General features: G+C 39.4%; 1 protein-coding gene across 2 annotated transcripts in view; it reads left to right on the top strand.

Annotated features, from left to right (window-relative positions):
- Positions 1 to 19,467, top strand: part of dnaaf11.L (dynein axonemal assembly factor 11 L homeolog) — a 53,263-nt gene extending 33,796 nt beyond the window's left edge. For both annotated transcript variants that reach the window (XM_041566648.1, XM_018268266.2), the window contains 5 exons: positions 2,280 to 2,345; positions 2,463 to 2,532; positions 4,461 to 4,556; positions 12,653 to 12,729; positions 19,181 to 19,467. In XM_041566648.1, the coding sequence (XP_041422582.1) occupies positions 2,280 to 2,345; positions 2,463 to 2,532; positions 4,461 to 4,556; positions 12,653 to 12,729; positions 19,181 to 19,364 (493 nt within the window). In that variant the 3' untranslated portion in view covers positions 19,365 to 19,467. The remainder of the gene's footprint in view (positions 1 to 2,279; positions 2,346 to 2,462; positions 2,533 to 4,460; positions 4,557 to 12,652; positions 12,730 to 19,180) is intronic.
- Positions 19,468 to 20,490: the final 1,023 nt, after the last annotated feature.

Below are 20,490 nucleotides of genomic sequence, written 5' to 3'. Positions count from 1 at the left end.
GCCATCCTGCCGGCGATTTACATTCTAGGTGGCGAGAAGGCATTTAGGGGAGATTAGTGGCCTTAAGAAGAGGCATTTTATCGCCGAGCGACTAATCTCCCCCCGAATCTTCGCATATGTCTCTTCCCTTAAGGAGAACTAAAGCCTAACTAAAGAAGTAGGTAGAAATGTTGTACATTATGTTTTGTGCTTCTGTACCAGCCCAAGGCAACCACAGCCCTTTAGCAGTAAAGATCTGTGTCTCCAAAGATGCCCCAGTAGCTTCCCATCTTCTTTTCTGCTGATTCACTGCACATGCTCTGTGCTGCTGTCACTTACTGAGCTTAGGGACCCACTCACAATATACAGTACACATAGAATAGAAATGTCACAATATAAGGCTGATTAGTAATTAATACAGATAATTACTACATGGCAGCACAGAAACCAGTGCAATTAGCATCAGAATTTAATAATCAGCAAACCTGTAGCATCAGCTTATATTACAGACCAACCTCATGGTCTGTAATATACCTCACCACTGCTCTCCTCTACCTAGCCATGATGGTACTAACCTCCCAGTAGGTCTTATATATAAAATAAATTCTTTACTTACCGTACCTCTTTTTGTGGCACCCAACTCAGTTGGCAACGTGTATATCACTCTATTGTAGTACCACTGTGTTCATGATAACATGAGCTTTGGGGACAAAGTGCATCTTACGGAGAAGGTAAACCTCTCCCAAGTCTGAGATCTTTGGTATATCATAAGTGACCATGAGTTAATATATTCATATGGAATTCCTAATTCATGACCAGAATGAATTCAAACAACAGTGACTTTCTTATTCAGTATAGTGCCTTGTCTTGTGCCATATTCTAGACTTTTGCCTAGTGATAGGACCTCAGAGCTCTTAAATCAAGATGACGGTTTCTGCTATTGGTTAAGACAGGGATGTCCAACTGGAGCTCCAGGGGCCACATACAGTATATTCCTTCCAAGAGATTTTTATAACCACAAGACTGATCAACCTCTTATTAACCTCTATGGATGACATTGTAATGTTATATTCTGGCTGTAATTTTGGAAATACTCAGCCCACTATATGGAAGGAGCTGGTCAGCAGTTAAAGGCATCTTGTTTATGCCTGCCTTGTTTTGTTTTAAAGGAAATCTAGAGGCAGATATAAAGGGGTTGTTCACCTTTAAATGAATTGTTTGTATGATGTATGTAGAGAGTGGTATTCTGAAACGATTTGCAATTGGTTTTCATTCTGTATTACAGGTATTTGTGTTTTTTAAGTAATTTAGCTTTTTATTTGGCAGCTCTCCAACTTGCAATTTCAGCAATGTGGTTGTTAGGGTCCAAATTACCGTAGCAACCATGAACTGACGGAAACAAGAGACTGGAATATGAGTAGGAGAGGCCTGAATAGAAAGACAAATAATGGAAAAAAGCAATAACAATACATTTGTAGCCTTATAGAGCATTTTTTTAGTGACCCCATTTGAACGCAAGAAAGAAAAGGGAAAATTAATTCAAAAACCATAACAAATAAATAATGAAGACCATTTGAAAAGTTGCTTAGATTTGGCCATTCTATAACATACTAAAAGTTAAGTTAAAGGGGTTGTTCACCTATGAGATAACTTTTAGTATGATGTAGAGAGTGATATATCTGAGACAGTTTGCAATTGGTTTTAATTTTTTATTATTTAAGGTTTTTGAGTAATTTAGCTTTTTATTCACAGTTCTTCAATTTGCATTTTAAGCAATCTGGTAGCTAGGGTCCGAATTCCCCTAGCAACCATGCATTGATTTGCATAAAAGACTGACATATGAAAAGGAGAGGACTGAATAGAAGGATCAGTAATAAAAAATAACAATACATTTGTAGCCTTACAGAGCATTTGTCTTTAGAAGGGGTCGGCGACGCCCATTTGAAAGCGGCAAAAAGTCAGAAGAAAAATGCAAATAACGATAAAACTATAACAAATAAATAATGAAAACCAATTGAAAAGTTGCTTAGGATTGGTCATTCTATAACATACTAAAAGTTTCCATGACGGTGAACCACCCCTTTAAAGATACATCTCTGAAATGTAATTTCTCTTGTTCTTACTACAGGGCAATCCATATAGGAGACCTCCCCGTACAGGCAAATAACAAGTTATAGAGAGGTGCAGCCCTGGTTCCTTTGGCTCCTCCCTCTTATTTACGCTAGATCACCACCAAATATCTAAACCCTGGCAGACAAGAGCTTTTAGAGGGGATAATAAATACACTTCTCTTTCTACAGGCTTGACTTCTCTTTGGTGGATGATGAAGAAAACAACCAGTTTGTTTTGGATCTGGCGATTTACAGGTAAACTATTTTGTATGTTTTTCATGAATAACTATAATTGGCCTCCATGTGAATTCATGGTTTCATGTGTTTTATTCTATGTTTTTATATTTCATCTTTTTTTTAATTTGTCAACAGACATTTGGACACATCTTTGGTCGATGTTGATGTACAGCCCAGTTACATAAAAGTGCTGGTCAAAGAAAAGGTATTTCTCTTCTCACTATAAATATGTAATACATTTCTATGTATGTACAACTGCATCTGACATCACCAGTAGGGAAAAGCGTTGGTCAGGAAAGGGGGCGGAGCTTGATATAAAAGAGCGGATCGGCAGAAATCTGGTGGGCAGGGCACCATTTGGTGGATTGGAAAGGGCTATAGAAGGGTAGTTCAAGGTGCAGCAACTGGCAAGTACATTTCCGTTAACATTACAATAATATTCCTGGCCTTGGCTGGGATTTTACTGTCTAGTTAGTGAAATACTGGCCAGGTAGCATTCCACCACCAGGTTTTTTTCTCTATAATTAAAGAAAATATTTTTCCAGGTATTTTTGCAATGTACTTCAATTAAAGGATAAGGAAAAGTCCAATCTGTGGGGAGTGCCATATGTTAGGGCACAGTTATATTGTAATGACTTACCTTATACCTTCATTACATACCCTGGGCTGGTGGTCCTCTTATCAGAAAACTGGCCAGGGTACTAGCGAGCAGTCCTCTTGCTTGCTTTTTCTTTCTTCAAAATCCAACGGCCAATGCATGTGCAGTAGATCAGTACCCCAGGCTGGTGCAGTTTTCTGTTAAAGGAGAACTAAACCCTAAAAATGAATGTGGCTAAAACTGCCATGTTTTATATAGTGAACATGGCACGAGTGTCAGCTTGTCAATAGCAGCAATGATCCAGGACTTCAAACTTGTCACAGGGGGTCACCATCTTGGAAAGTGTCTGTGACACTCACATGCTCAGTGGGCTCTGATTGGCTGTTGAGAAGCTAAGCTTAGGGCTCGTCACTAATTATCCAGCAGAAAATGAGCTTCCCTGGCTGTAATATAAGCTGATGCTACAGGTTTGCTGATTATTAAATTCTGATGCTAATTGCACTGGTTTCTGTGCTGCCATGTAGTAATTATCTGTATTAATTACTAATCAGCCTTATATTGTGACATTTCTATTCTATGTGTACTGTATATTGTGAGTGGGTCCCTAAGCTCAGTAAGTGACAGCAGCACAGAGCATGTGCAGTGAATCAGCAGAAAAGAAGTTGGGGAGCTACTGGGGCATCTTTGGAGACACAGATCTTTACTGCTAAAGGGCTGTGGTTGCCTTGGGCTGGTACAGAAGCACAAAACATAATGTACAACATTTCTATCCTATTTCTTTATTTTAACTTGAGGGGGTACCCTAACATTTTGCACCCCCGAGGATTGGACATTTCTTTCTCCTTTAAAGCAATTCCATATTTTTAGATATAAGTATATAATTAAAATTAGTTTCTCACTGTCCCTTACTGCACTGCCCATTCTGACTCTTGAATCAGTACAGCAGAAGCCAGCTCTGCTTCTGCAGTATTGTTTTAGGGGTCAGAACCAGCAGAGAAAGGAGCATGCCAATACTGTTTTCAATAGCAATTACATTTATAAATACCTTCAAACCACTAATTTTACTTTTTTTTTAATGAATGTAGTTTCTAGGAATTACATCATTATACATAAAATATCAGATTTCAGTGCAGTCCCTCTTTAACATCTTGGGAAATAGGCATCTCTGTGTATGTGCCCTCAGTGTGAGGATAAATCAATACTTCATGGAGCTCATTCTGGGATTAACTTACACAATTTTCAGAACTTGTCATTTACTGTTGCCCAATGAAATCGATCTGTGCCATTCTCTAATGGCAGTGTCCCAGGATGCTCTTAGAAAATAGCCGTACTGGGGAAAGACGGAGAATATTGGTCTGTGCGCGGCTTCTTTCCTTTTAGATCTTGTGTTGCTATTTTATAAAAGGATTCTGGATAACAAGTAACCTAAGGGCAGAAGGCAAAATGCATTATGGCTCTGCACACAGATGACTTTTATAGTGAATAATAAGAGCTAGTGCTGCATTGGTAAATATAAATATTCTTTTACTTTTTAGCCCTTCCAGCTTGTTCTTCCTGCTGAAGTTAAGCCTGACAGCAGTTCTGCCAAGAGGTCTCAGACTACCGGTCACTTAGTGGTCACTATGCCAAAGGTATGTAAGTGCAGGACCAATCGGGAAGAGCAGTGATCTCACCAGTGGTGTTAGTTACATAGTTACATAGTTACATAGTTGCATAGATAGTAATCGGGTTGAAAAAAAGACCATCAAGTTCATCCCCTCCAAATGCAAAACCCAGCATCCATACACACACCCCTCCATACTTTCACATAAATTCTATATACCCATATCTATACTAACTATAGAGTTTAGTATCACAATAGCCTTTGATATTATGTCTGTCCAAGAAATCATCCAAGTCCCTCTTATAGTCATTAACTGAATCAGCATCACAACATCACCCGGCAGTGCATTCCACAACCTCACTGTCCTGACTGTGAAGAACCCCCTACGTTGCTTCAAATGAAAGTTCTTTTCTTCTAGTCTGAAGGGGAGGCCTCTGGTACGGTGATCCACTTTATGGGTAAAAAGGTCCCCTGCTATTTGTCTATAATGTCCTCTAATGTCCTTGTAAAGTCTAATCATGTCCCCTCACAAGCGCCTTTTTTCCAGAGAAAACAACCCCAACCTTGACAGTCTCCCCTCATAATTTAACTCTTCCCTCCCTCTAACCAATTTAGTTGCACTTAGTCTCTGCACTCTCTCCAGCTCATTTATATCCCTCTTAAGGACTGGAGTCCAAAACTGCCCCCATACTCCAGATGAGGCCTCACCAGGGACCTATAAAGAGACATAATTATGTTTTCATCCCTTGAGTTAATGCCCTTTTTTATACAAGACAGAACTTTATTTGCTTTAGTAGTCACAGAATGACACTGCCCAGAATTAGACAACTTGTTATCTACAAAAACCCCAAGATCCTTCTCATTTAAGGAAACTCCCAACACACTGCCATTTAATGTATAACTTGCATTTATATTATTTTTGCCAAAGTGCATAACCTGCATTTATCAACATTGAACCTCATTTTCCAGTTTGCTGCCCAGTTTTCCAGTTTAGACAAATCTCTCTGTAAAGTGGCAGCATCCTGCATGGAACCTATAGTTCTGCACAATTTAGTATCATCTGCAAAAATAGAAACAGTACTTTCAATGCCCACCTCCAGGTCATTAATAAACAAGTTGAAAAGCAAAGGAGCCCTTTGGCTGTTGTGGTGGGGTGCTGGGAAATGCCACGTGAACAACAGCTGAACCACAGACTAACAACTGAGATATGTCGCCATCTTGCTATCCTACTCTACTGCTTTAGCACTGCCACACAGCAGAGGAGATTACCATATAAATGTGTTGCATTAAAGGGTATATTCATCTGTGAGATAACTTTGAGTATGACGTAGAGAGTAATATTCTATGACAATTTGCAGTTGGTTTTCATTTTTTATTTGTGTTTTTTTAGTTATTTAGCTTTTTATTCAGCAGCTCTCCTGTTTGTAATTTGTCAAAAAAGACACAAACATGGTCGATAACATTCACAATGGTCTTTGTTAATGTTTTGTTTTTTAAACTGATGAAACATATTACATTCCCCCATAATAGCCTTAAAGGGATACTGTCATGGGAAAAAAATTCTTTTTTTTTTCAAAATGAATCAGTTAACAGTGCTGCTCCAGCAGAATTCTGCACTGAAATCCATTTCTCAAAAGAGCAAACAGATTTTTTTATATTCAATTTTGAAATCTGACATGGGGCTAGACATTTTGTCAATTTCCCAGCTGCCCCAAGTCATGTGACTTGTGCTCTGATAAACTTCAATCACTCTTTACTGCTGTACTGCAAGTTGGAGTGATATCACCCCCTCCCTTTTTCCACCCAGCAGCCAAACAAAAGAACAATCGGAAGGTAACGAGATAGCAGCTCCCTAACACAAGATAACTGCTGCCTGTTAGTTCTAAGAACAACACTCAATAGTAAAAACCCATGTCCCACTGAGACACTTTCAGTTACATTGAGAAGGAAAAACAGCAGCCTGCCAGAAAGCAGTTCTCTCCTAAAGTGCACATGACTGGGGGCAGCTGTGAAATTGACAAAATGTCTAGCCCCATGTCAGATTTCAAAATTGAATATAAAAAAATCTGTTTGCTCTTTTGAGAAATGGATTTCAGTGCAGAATTCTGCTGGAGTAGCACTATTAACTGATGTGTTTTGAAAAAAACATGTTTTCCGATGACAGTATCCCTTTAACTTAATAATATACTATTACTTTTAGAAGGTCAAACCTAGGTTTTCAGTTATTGATAAACTAAAGGTCTTAGCACCTACAACAGCTTTTGGGGGGTTGCATTCCATCCACTGATGTATAATATTTTTGTATTTGTCTTGCTCTACTGTCTTCATTTTGCATTACTGGCGCCATCTTGTTCCGCAATATCTTCAACCATCCTGCCTACTACTGCTACTTTATATGTACAGCTTAGGAAGTCCCCTCTATTTTGCACCCCCCAAACTCAGCCTTGAGTGCTAAAGCTCTAAATCTTGCAGCGCTCAGGGTTAGCAGATGGATAATTCATTGGTGGAAAGCGTTAACTGTTCTCCTTTCTCCATTTATCTCATCTCCTGCTGTCATTCACTGTCTTTGTGCTGCATCTTTTATTAAGTTCCTTCTTGATTATCGATCCAAATCCACATACTCTTTAGTTATTTGTAAAACACTTGCACGGCTTAGAGATAAAAGCCGTAGCCGGGCGGAATTAGGTTATTCTAATATTTTAATCTTCAAAAGATTCAGTTTGGTTAAATGGGAGATACATATACAGTATGGATAACGGGAAGCAGAAGGGCCTCAGTCATTCATTATGAGCACTGAAATTGACAAACAGCTGTTGTTTTAATTACAAGGTGCAAGAGGTCACGGCCTATTAGATTTTATTTGGACTTAATAGGAAGGCTGATTGGTTGTGGGCTCAGATGTGCAGACAAGCATTACCATGAAATATATTGGTTGGCGTCAGGGTTGCTTTATATATATATATATATATATATATCACAGTTTCTCAAGCAAGTGTGGCCTTGTTAGAAATATGGCCGAAACAGAAACCTTGGCAAACTTTATGTCTCCCATGAGCACAACTCTTATATACAGCAGATGAAAGTGTAAGTGTCAACTGCTTTATCAAGAATTTAACATTCGAATTTCATATTTTCGACTTTTTTATGGTCAAAACTGTCAAATTCGACTAGGGACTTATTCAACTTTGATTCAAGTTTTTCAAAAAATTTGAATTTGGGTTTTGATATTTATCATACTTTAAGAACTTGAATTTGACTATTTGCCGCCTAAAAAGCTGCCGAATTACTGTTTAAGTCAATGGGAGAGGTCCTGGGATCAATTTGGAGTTATTTGCAGCCTTCCTGACATTGAAATCGGGTTTTTAAAATTCGAATCAAATTCAATTCGAGTTTTCAGGTCGATCCTATTCACTCCGGTTTTAAAAAGATTTGATTTTTATAATGAATTTTGAATGGTTGATTTTCAAGTTTATGGGAGTTCACATGAATGAGCCTTATAGTTTGCATCCTGCAGTGGGGCCAGACTGTGTTTGCTTATTCCTCTCAAAAGGGGTGGTAAGGGACAACTTGGATAAAATTAGGATTCTCTAGTCTAGTGCACTGGTCGCCAAACCTTTTTACCCGTGGGCCACATTCAAATGTAAGAGTTGGGGAACAACTCAAGTGTCAAATAAGGGCTGTTATTGGCTATTTGGTAGCCGATATGTAGGAGGTACATTATCCCGTATAATACATGAGTGATACTCAGAGTTCCCTGTATAACTCAGCCTGCAGCATTGTGCCTTTATATGGTCACAGAACAACCCCTCAGTGACTTCTAATATCCTTATCATTTACAGTAGGGGGTACATTATCCCTTATAATACATGAGTGATACTCAGAGTTCCCTGTATTACTCAGCCTGCAGCCTTGTGCCTTTATATGGTCACAGAACAACCCCTCAGTGACTTCTAATATCCTTATCATTTACAGTAGGGGGTACATTATCCCTTATAATACATGAGTGATACTCAGAGTTCCCTGTATAACTCAGCCTGCAGCCTTGTGCCTTTATATGGTCACAGAACAACCCCTCAGTGACTTCTAATATCCTTATCATTTACAGTAGGGGGTACATTATCCCTTATAATACATGAGTGATACTCAAAGTTCCCTGTATAACTCAGCCTGCAGCCTTGTGCCTTTATATGGTCACAGAACAACCCCTCAGTGACTTCTAATATCCTTATCATTTACAGTAGGGGGTACATTATCCCTTATAATACATGAGTGATACTCAGAGTTCCCTGTATAACTCAGCCTGCAGCCTTGTGCCTTTATATGGTCACAGAACAACCCCTCAGTGACTTCTAATATCCTTAGCATTTACAATAGGAGGTACATTATCTCTTATGATAGTAAGTGGGATTATATTATACATACAGGATGTTTGTTCAGTTGAGTATTCAGGTTTTCTGAAACAAATTACAAGGCATCACTTTTTTTTATTCCCATGGAAACCTAATACTTTCTTCTCTGGCAAATGAAAAAGTCCACAGTGGAAATAAGTTAATTAGAAACAAACTCCCATCCTCTCAGTAATTAGGGGGCTGCTGATTAGCATGGGGGGTTTATTGAAGGCAGATCCTTATTAATCACTAATGCTTCACAGTTTGACTAGATCAGAAATTTGATTTCAACTATGAGAACTTTCTTTGGTAACAGCACCTCAGTTGTCTCTTATGTTATAGGGGTGGTTCACCTTTAAGTTAACTTTTAATATCTTATAGAATGGCTTATTCTAAGCAACTTTTCAAATGGTCTTATTTTTTTCTTTTTTTTATAGTTTTTGAATTATTTGCCTTCTACTTCTGTTATTGCTACTTTTAATTACTCATCTTTCTATTCACACCTTCTCATATTCATATTTCAGTAAAGCTACTCATTCAGGGGATTATTTACTAAAATTCTAATTTATCTCATATTTTATTTAAAAAACCACAACCAAGCTCCCATGTTCTATTTGACCTTATTTATGAATGAAATAACCCAAATTCAAAAAAAAACGTTTTTGGCTTCTTTCACCAATTGGCTCGATTTTTTTTCGTGTTTTTGCCCAAAACCCCCCAAAAAGTCTGATTTTTGGCCTAAAACCAGCGCAGACCATGAAAACTTCAATTTTTTTTCCCCACGAAAAAATTTAGTTTTTGTCTCAAAAAACCAACCAATAAAATTTGAGGTTTAGTAAATAACCCCCTTATTGTTATTGCTACTTTTTGTTATTTATCTTTGTATTCAAGCCTTTCCTATTCATATTCCAGTCTAGGGTTGCCACCCGGCCGGTAAAATACCTGCCAAGGCCGGGGCTGGTATTACAAATTTACCGGCAATGTAGCTGCCGGTAAATTTGTAATACAATCAAAAGGAGCCCTCGGCCTGCCCCCAATCCCCTGCAATTTACCTTTTTTTTTTGCCTTTTCTATCATCCGCGGGTCTCCGTCGCGTGGCCCCGCCCCTTTGAAGTCACGCCCGCCTCCTTTGACGTCACGTCCCAATTAAACCAATTGCAGATTGTCTCAGAATATCACTCTCTTCGTCATACTAAACGTTAACTCAAAGGTAAGCAAACGCTTTAAAGGGCCATTGTGTTAAATAAACAGTGTTTGTGGCTGAAAACAATGTGCATTATTCAATGAATAAAATACAAAAAGTATCTTTGCTTTGTTTGCACATTAGTACAGCTGAACGGCCATCAAGAAAGCTAATGACAGACAAGTTGTATTCTCCGCTGGTGTTTATATACCGACAGAGAAAAAACCCATCTTTTCGATTCTGCTTTCTGGGTATTTGTATGAGAAGAGTCACAGGATTAGTCCATAGTTACATACACTGGATTATTGATGTCCTGTGATTAGAGGAGTTTACTTGAATCCTGACAGATATATAGACCCCCTGAGCCTCACAATATGAGTGTTAGTAAATGCAAGGACTCCTTATTGACTAAAGCATAAATAAAGATGCAGTTATTGCTGTAAAATAAACAGAAATTAAGGTTTCCTTGAGCTTCTTCGCTATAATTGCACCTAGCAACGTAGCAACAGCAGCTGCTGGTTTATGGTAGGGATGCACCAAATCCACTTTTTTGGATTTGGCCGAACCTCCGAATCCTTCGCCAAAGATTCGGGCGAATACCGAACCGAATCCTAATTTGCATATGCAAATTAAGAGTTGGATCAGCCGGTCAAAAGGAATCGGGCAAATCCGAATTCTTCTAAAAAAAGGCCAGATCCTGCCCGAATCCTGGATTCGGTGCATCCCTAGTTTATGGGATTACTTGAGATATCCATTTGGCATAAACACAGCTATAGTACATTTATATCATTATCCTTTATTAAAGTATATCCTTTATTGAGTATGTTACAGAGTGGCCAATTCTAAGAAACTTTTCAATTGGTCTTCAATTTTTTTTATTTTTTTTTATAGTTTTTGAATTGTTTGCCTTCTTCTAACTCTTTCCAGATTTTAAATGGTTATCACTTAAACAAATGCTCTGTAAGGCTACAAATTAATTGCTTTTTATTATTCATCTTTCTATTGAGGCCCTCTTCTACATGTGAGTGTATAGATAGGTACTGTATGTGTATAAATGTGCTCTGAGGTTTTGGAGGGGTTGAATTTGATGGACTTTGGTCTTTTTTTCAACCACAACTAACAATGTATCCCCCCTCCATTATAACCAGGAATGTTGTGATCTGATCATATATTGTAATGTATTGTTTGTCCAGATTTCAGTGGTAGGTTCATGCTCGCCTATTTGCTCTGTGCTAACCACTACATTTGTACCTTTAAAGGAGACATATTATGTTAAAAACAAGAATGTGCCAGTGCATTAAACTCTTAGATATAGAATGAATGTGTTTGAAAAAGTTGTGTTTATGGTTACTTTATTTAACATTTCTGCAAAATCCCTACTAGTCCCGCCCATCTGTTCCACTTCCTGCTGCCTCCTTTCCCAGGCTGTGAAGGGAAGCCGACTGCACTCAGCACACTGCACTGTAGCACAGCAACCAATCAGCAGCTAGACTGACCTGATAGGGAACTGAAGCCTGTCTTTGCTTGTGTGACTGCAGGGCTGTGATTGGCTGTCCCCCTCCTACTGTTCTTTTGGCAGGGGCCGTTAGGACACGGCCACCCCCCGTTAGAAACATGACCAGGGACCATAGAGCATCTATGGGGAGTAGGGTTGCCACCTGCCAGGACAGCCCAGTTTTTGGAAGGGCTGCCGAAGTGAAAAGTTTGGAAATCCGGACAGGATTGTTACAGTCTGTAGGAAATAAGAGCCCAAGGACCGACAAAATATACCCTTTAGGTGTAGTCGGAGAGCCCCACCTAAATCCGGTTTTTACAGACGCCCTTTTGGGGCCCTGAAACTTTCTGCTGCGGAATAGGCGGGTATCTTCAACACGGCCAAGGATATCAGAGACAAGTCATAGACAAGCAGAGGGTCAAAAGGCAGGCGGCAAGGTTCGGAGGTCAGAAGACAGGCAAAAAGGTTCAAAATTCAGAAGATCCAATCAATAAAGGCTTTAGCTGCAGTCAGGAAACTGAGAGCCAGCTTGGGCACTCAATACAAGCCAAATGTGCCCTTTAGTATTTGAATTTGGCACCATACGTGACGTCAGCGCATCCACGGACATCACGACACACCATTATTGCGCATGCGCGTCAGTGCTGCCATTGCGCGTCAGTGCTGCCATTGCGCGTCTTCCCATACTTGCGCCCAGAGGCACCCGGGACCATTGCGTCTGAAGGTAAGAATGCGTCTTCCGGGGCGCCTTACAAGGATATTGAAGTGAATGACATGGCGATCAGCCAATCACTGATCACCACGTCAGCAGTCCCGCCCCCAACATCACCAACCCGCCCCCTGATGTCACTACCTGCCCCCCCCCGCCCGTTTTCGCAACAATAAAAAAGGTGGCAACCCTAATGGAGAGCTCCAATAAAGGGGACATTTTTGAAAACAATATTAATGTTTAGCACAATGTGAGACCTACACCATAAAGTATACATCTTTGGCTACAAATTTTTGTTTTGTTTTTTTCCATTTATCCTGTATGTCTCCTTTAAACATTTTCTTTACAGGCAATAGGAGTAATTCAGACGAAAAGAGCCAAATCCCCAGTGGTGGAGGAACAGACGCGCAAGAATCCCCCGAAATGGTAATACCACATTATCTCTATCACTTTCCAGCTAACCACTACTCCGTGTATGTAGAATGGGTACACACAATGCCTTTTATTATCCATGAATGTAGATTAGACAACATCTGCACCACTTGTCTATATGAAGATCTCAGGGAGTCCTAGTAACTGGTAACTACCAGAAGAGAAAGGCCACGACATAGAGGCTTCCTGCTGATAATATTCACAATGTTTGGGATCTTAGGGACAATTTCTCGGTGCTCCCATTTGGCTTGAATAATAGGTGCCGCTGACTTGCGCTAATTCCATTATTAATTCCATATTCTATTAATTAACACAGACTGTGTGGAAATTGCACCTCTCTCTCTCTCTCTCTCTCTCTCTCTGGAATAGTGGGAATACAAGTTGCATTGTGGGTAAAAAAAATCATGCACATCACCTTTCATTGCATTTTTAAATGAGTCTTTGGAAAAAATACATTATGAGCTTGGCATAACTTTTTTCACACATAATATCCTTTCACTGAAACTAGGGATGCACCGAATCCAGGATTCAGTTATGGATTCGGCCTTTTTCTAGAGGATTCAGATTCAGCTGAATTCTTGTGCCTGGCTGAGCCGAATCCTAATTTGCATATGTAAATTAGGGGTGGGTAGGGAAATCACAGGACTTTTCGTCACAAAAGAAGAATTTTTTCCACTTTTTCCTTTCTTGCCCCCAATGTGCATATGCAAATTAAGATTCGCTTTTGGTTCGGTATTCAGCTAAATCTTTCATCAAGGATTTGGGGATTCGGCCGAATCCCAAATAGTGGATTCGGTGCATCCCTAACTGAAACGAAATACAGCTATGGGATCCGTTATCTGGAAACCCGTTAACCAGAAAGCTCTAAATTACTAAAAGGTCATTTTTCTCTGTAATAAAACAGTAGTTTGTACTTGATCCCAACTAAGATATAATTAATCCTTATTGGAAGCAAAACCAGCCTATTGGGTTTATTTAATGTTTATATGATTTTCTAGTAGACTTAATAAGGTATGAAGATCCAAATTATGGAAAATTCTTTATCCAGAACGCCCCAGGCTCCGAGCATTCTGGATAACAGTTCCCATACCTGTATAGGCTTTACCTCTAAATATAGTTCTTACCAGTGAGAGATATTACAGGTATGGGACCACTTATCCAGAATGCTCAAGACCTGGGGTTTTCTGGATATGGGATCTTTTAGTAAGACCATAAGTCTACTAAAAATCAATTAAACATTAAATAAACCCAATAGGCTGGTTTTGCTTCCAATAAGGATTAATTATATCTTAGCTGAGATAAAATACAGTTATGAGACCTGTTATCCAGCATGCTCAGGGCCTGGGGTTTTCCGGATAATGGATCTTTCTGTAATTTGGATCTTCATACTTTAAAGGGATACTGTCATGGGAAAAAAAATCAGTTAATAGTGCTGCTCCAGCAGAATTATGCACTGAAATCCATTTCTCAAAAGAGCAAACAGATTTGTTAATATTTAATTTTGAAATCTGACATGGGGCTAGACATATTGTCAATTTCCCAGCTGCCCCAAGTCATGTGACTTGTGCTCTGATAAACTTCAATCACTCTTTACTGCTGTACTGCAAGTTGGAGTAATATCACCCCCTCCCTTCCCCCCCCCCAGCAGCCAAAGAAAAGAACAATGGGAAGGTAACCAGATAACAGCTCCCTAACACAAGATAACAGCTGCCTGGTAGATCTAAGAACAGCACTTAATAGTAAAAACCCATGTTCCACTGAGACACATTCAGTTACATTGAGAAGGAAAAACAGCAGCCTGCCAGAAAGCATTTCTCTGCTAAAGTGCAGGCACAAGTCACATGACTGGGGGCAGCTGGAAATTGACAAAATGTCTAGCCCCATGTCAGATTTCAAAATTGAATATAAAAAAATCTGTTTGCTCTTTTGAGAAATGGATTTCAGTGCAGAAGTCTGCTGGAGTAGCACTATTAACTGATGCGTTTTGAAGAAACATGTTTTCCGATGACAGGATCCCTTTAAGTCTACTAGAAAATCATGTAAACATTAAATAAACCCAATAGGCTGGTTTTGCTTCCAATAAGGATTAATTATATCTTAGTTGGGATCAAGTACAAGTTACTGTTTTATTATTACACAGAAAAAGGAAATCATTTTTAAAAGATGGATTATTTGGATAAAATGGAGTCTATGGGAGATGACCTTTCAGTAATTTGGAGCTTTCTGGATAATAGTTTTCTGGATAACGGATCGCAGACTTGTACAAGGTACTGTTTTATTATCACAGAGAGAAAAAGGAAAAATTGTCAAAAAGTAGTGTAGCATTATACAAATGATTTAGTGCAGCCGGATATCTAGATCCCCATGGACTAGTCTCCAAAGCATTTCCATGGGGGAATTTTAACTTCTTCTGGATTCCAAGCACCAATCTCCATACTAAAGCCAATACACTAGAGGAACGTGAGCTAACGAGTGCAACATAAATCTATGGTGACAATGTACACAGGCAAATGAGTATATTGACGAGAAAGCTCTCCTGTAAATAAGGCTGTTTACTGTTCATTTGGATATAGGCTGCAACTGTGGCCTTGTGGGTAATTAGTTGGTGGTGCTACTCAATACCCAGAGTAGGGATACAAGGGAGGTGAACATTTTTGCAACTCTAGAATTTAGTGGAAGTCTGTGCAAGTGGGTACAAAGTGTATTTGACATGTTAGGGGCAGCACATGGGCACCCCTCCATAATGATATCCCCTATTAATAAACCAACCCACAGATGCTGTTACACTGCTCAGCTGCTTTGCACCAATGTGTATGTGCTAATTCATACTCCCAGACTATTGCTCATAACATAATGATTGTACATACAGGAAGTGGCTGTGGAGTCAGAATCACCCGTGCACCTTTTATATTGATCCTCCACTTTTCCTTTTCTCTGAGTCCTTAAAGGAACAGTCCAGTGTAAAAATAAAAACTGGGTAAATAGATAGTCAGTGCAAAATAAAAAATGTTTCTAATATAGTTAGTTAGCCAAAAACGTAATGTATAAAGGCTGGAGTGACTGGATGTGTAACATAATAGCCAGAACACTACTTCCTGCTTTCAGCTCTCTAACTCTGAGTTAGTCAGCGACTTTAAGGGGGGCCACATGGGACATAACTGTTCAGTGAGTTTGCATTTGATCCTCAGCATTCAGCTCTGATTCAAAAGCAACAGTTATGTCGCCCCCCCCCCCCCAATTCACTGATCAGTGGAAACTGAGAACTGCGAAGCAGGAAGTAGTATTCTTGCTATTATGTTAGACATCCAGTCACTCCAGCCTTTATACATTACATTTTTGGCTAACTAACTTTGTTAGATACATTTTTTTATTTTGCACAGCCTATCTATTTACCCAGTTTTTATTTTTACACTGAACAATTCCCTTAAAGGGATACTGTCATGGGAAAACATGTTTTTTTTTCAAAACACATCAGTTAATAGTGCTGCTCCAGCTGAATTCTGCACTGAAATCCATTTTTCAAAAGAGCAAACAGATTTTTTTATATTTAATTTTGAAATCTGACATGGGGCTAGACATATTGTCAGTTTCCCAGCTGCCCCCAGTCATGTGACTTGTGCTCTGATAAACTTCAGTCATTTTTTACTACTGTACTGCAAGTTGGAGTGATATCACCCCCTCCCTTTCCCCCCAGCAGCCTAACAACAGAACAATGGGAAGGTAACCAGATAACAGCTGCCTGGTAGATCTAAGAACAGCACTCAAAAGTAAAATCCAGGTCCCACTGAGACACATTCAGTTACATTGAGTAGGAGAAACAACAGCCTCTTTCTGAAAGCACATGACCAGGCAAAATGACCTGAGCTGCAGCTACACACCAATATTACAACTAAAAAAAAACACACTTTCTGGTTCAGGAATGAAATTTCATATGGTAGAGTGAATTATTTGCAGTGTAAACATTGTAATTTAGAAATAAAAACTGCACCATAAAAATCGTGACAGAATCCCTTTAAGTACTTTTTCTTCTTGAAGGAATTGAATTAGTGACAATGGCCATTTCATTTGAGAGGGATGTTTGGGAAGCACATAATAGATATTGCTCAGTCTGCCATAGTGTATTTCTGCCTATCTCATCCCCCCCTCCCTATAATTAATCTTATTTCAAATGAAAAACATTTGATTTGGGGAAACAGAAGGAAATTGATGTTAAGATCCTTGGTGTAGGGACCTCCTTCTTATTGATTGGCACTGGAATCATTTAAATGTGCAGATATTAATCAATAGGATAGAGCAAATACTGCTCAGCAGTATCCCAGGGAGACACACACGTTCCATCCGAGTGTAATTGCCTGAGACTGACTGCGAGTCAAAATCTTTGTACATTGGTTCTGCCAGAATCGATGAGTTTAGGCTCTGGGAATCTATTGAATTCAGGTAGTTATGATCTGCTCCGATCCGATTACCTGTGTCTAACTCCGTGCCAGCTATTTTATTGAAACAGGATTAATACCATTCTCTTCGGTTCAAAGTAGGGATGCAACGAATCCAGGATTTGGTTCTAGCATTCGGCCAGGATTCTGCCTTTTTCAGCAGGATACGGATTCGGCCGGATACTTCTACCCGGCCAACCCAAATCTGAACCCTAATTTGCATATGCAAATGATGGGGCGGGGAGGGAAATCATGTGACTTTTTGTCACAAAACAAGGAAGTAAAAAATGGTTTCCCCTTTCCATCCCTAATTTGCATATGCAAATTAGGATTCGGTTTGGTATTGGCCCGAATCTTTCGCGAATGTTTCGGGTGTTCGGCCGAATCCAAAATAGTGGAATCGGTGCATCAGTAGTTCAAAGCCTCCCTTTGGCAGTCCATCCTTTGGTCAGGGTATCCCTTAAGCCAGTGGTCCCCAACCAGTAGCTCGTGATCAACATGTTGCTCTCCAACCCCTTGGATGTTGCTCCCGGTGGCCTCAAAGCAGGAGCTTATTTTTGAATTCCAGGCTTGGAGGTAAGTTTTGGTTGCATAAAAACCAGGTGCACTGCCAAAGGAGCCTCAATGTAGGTTTACAATCCACATAGGGGCTACCTAATGGCCAATCACAACACTTATTTGGCACCCCAAGAACATTTTTCATGCTAGTGTTGCTCCCCAACTCCTTTTACTTCTGAATGTTGTTCATGGGTTCAAAATGTTGGGGATGCCTGCCTTAAGCTTTTTGCAAGGTTACATATATAGGAAAATATTGGTCAATCAGTCATTCAGCCTCTGTTCCAAGAATATCTAAACCAGTGATCCCCAACCAGTGGCTCGTGAGCTCATCAATCCCAGTGGCCTCAAAGCAGGTGCTTATTTTTGAATTCCAGGCTTGGAGGCAAGTTTTGGTTGTATAAAAACCAGTTGTATTGCCAAACAGAGTCTTTTGTAGTCTGCCAGTCCTCATAGAGACTACCAATTAGCCAATCACAGCCTTTATTTGGCACCCACAAATGCACATGTTGCTCTCCAACTTTTGAATGTGGCTCGTGGGTAAAAAAAAGGTCAGGGACCCCTGATCTAGGGCTTCATATAGCTTTTCACCCCAAATCTCACCCTAACTGACCTTCAAGCTGAGTTTTCCCTTCAGGTTTTCCCTAACATTTGGAGGCCAGCTGGGGTAAGATTTCTGGAGAATGCCAATTTTCTTTCATACATACACTTGTATCTAGAAGACCAAATAAGCATTCACCCAAATTCTTTAGCACTGCTCTAGGCCCACACCCTTGCATTTTGTTAAACACTCCCTTAAAGGAGAAGGAAGGGCTAAACCTAAGTAAGCTTTATCAGAAAGGTCTATATAAATACACCAGTAACCCCCTCAAAGTAATGCTGCTCTGAGTCCTCTGTCAAAAGAAACATCACATTTCTTTCCTTCTATTGTGTACTCATGGGCTTCTGTATCAGACTTCCTGTTTTCATCTTATACCTCCAGGGCTAGGGCTTGAGCATGCTCAGTTTGCTCCTCCACAACGTAGGCCAGAAAAATTCAAGCCCTCGGTAGCACAGAAGTTGGACAGCACTGTTCTAGTATATTTAAAAATTCCAGAAATAATTTTGCACACACATTTATTATTTATTTGTCGTAATCCAAAAGCTTTGTCAAGTTGGGGATGAAATCATTTGATTAGGATAACAAGACATTTCTCTTGGTTTTGGATGGAATTCATGTCTGGCAGGACTTTACTGAAACCATTAACAATCTCAGTATTAATGTCAAACAGGATTGGAGAATTCCCAGAAAATATATATTTTATGTAATTTCTTGTTATCAGATCTCAATCATTCTGTAAATCTGCTCCTTATTATTGGGATGAATGGAAAGGAACAGCCTTTAGGGGAATGAATGCTTTGCCTCAAATCAACTGAAACTCCCTGATTAACCCAGATCTTTACATTTTTATCTTCAGCTCAAAAACATTTGAAAAGTTAGAAGTTGACCCAAAGGCTTGTTCCGTCCCGGATTTTGCTAATATTGTGCAAGAGAAGAAAACCCAGGCACAGGGGCCACTCCAGTTCCACAAGAACAAAGTCAAAGATACTGAGGACAGCGAGGACTTCATAGATAACACAGACGTTCCGCCACTCATGTGATTAAAGAGGTTGTTCACCTTTAAATTAACCTATAGTATGATGTAGAGAGTGTTTTTCTGAGACAATTTGCAATTGGTTTTAATTTTTTATTATTTGTGGTTTTTGAGTTATTTAGCTTTTTATTCAACAGTCAACAGTCCTCCAGTTTGTAATTTCAGTAATCTGGTTGCTAGGATCCAAATTCCCCTAGCAACCATGCATTGATTTGAATAAGAGCCTGGAATATGAATAGGAGAGGCCTGAATAGAAAGATGTGATAAAAAAAAGTAGCAATAACAATAAGGGGTTATTTACTAAACTCTGAATGCAAAAATCACGAATTTTTCGAATGATGGAAAAGTCCGAATCTGAAAATCCAGCATCTCAGACCTGTCGAGGTTGCATATAAGTTAATGGGAATGGGTTTCGGGCAATACCCCGAATTTTTTGAGTTTTCAGGTGAAAATTATGAAAAAATTGTGAATTTCGTGAAAATCGGATGAAAAAGTCCAAATATATTTGTGAAAATCAGTTTTTTTCACGAAAGCAAATTTTCGGGAAAATGTAATAATAAATGAGTGTTAAAACCCTGAGCGGATTTGATCGGAGTTTGTAGCAGAAAATATTGAGATAAATTCAGACTTTGATAAATAGCCCCTCTAGAGGCACATTTATCAAAGGTCAAATTTCGAATTCATGCAAGTTTTTACAAACTCCCCTAAACTCCCATAAATTCTAAATTCAACCAATCGAAATTTATTTTAAAAAAACTGAATTTTTAAAACTCGGATGAATTAAATCGACCCGAAAACGCGATTTGAATTAGATTCAGATATAAAAAATTTGATTCGAGTTTTTTCTCCAAAAAAAACTCGAATGTCAGGAAGGCTGCAAACAACTTGACAACAAATTGATCCCTGGCGTCTCCCATTGACCCATTAACAGCAATTATATTGTCTAATTCGAATTCTTAAAAGTAGGGATGCACCGTATCCAGGATTCAGTTCGGGATTTGGCCAGGATTCAGCCTTTTTCAGCAGGATTCGGATTCGTCCGAATCTTTCTGCCGGCCGAACCGAATCCGATTCCTCATTTGCATATGCAAATTAGGAGCGGGAAGGGAAATCGCGTGACTTTTTGTCACAAA

Source organism: Xenopus laevis, chromosome 6L (assembly GCF_017654675.1).
Source record: "Xenopus laevis strain J_2021 chromosome 6L, Xenopus_laevis_v10.1, whole genome shotgun sequence".
NCBI classification, from domain to species: Eukaryota; Metazoa; Chordata; class Amphibia; order Anura; family Pipidae; genus Xenopus; species Xenopus laevis.
Note: the sequence above shows the minus strand (reverse complement) of the source record. Positions and strands in the feature narration are given on the sequence as shown.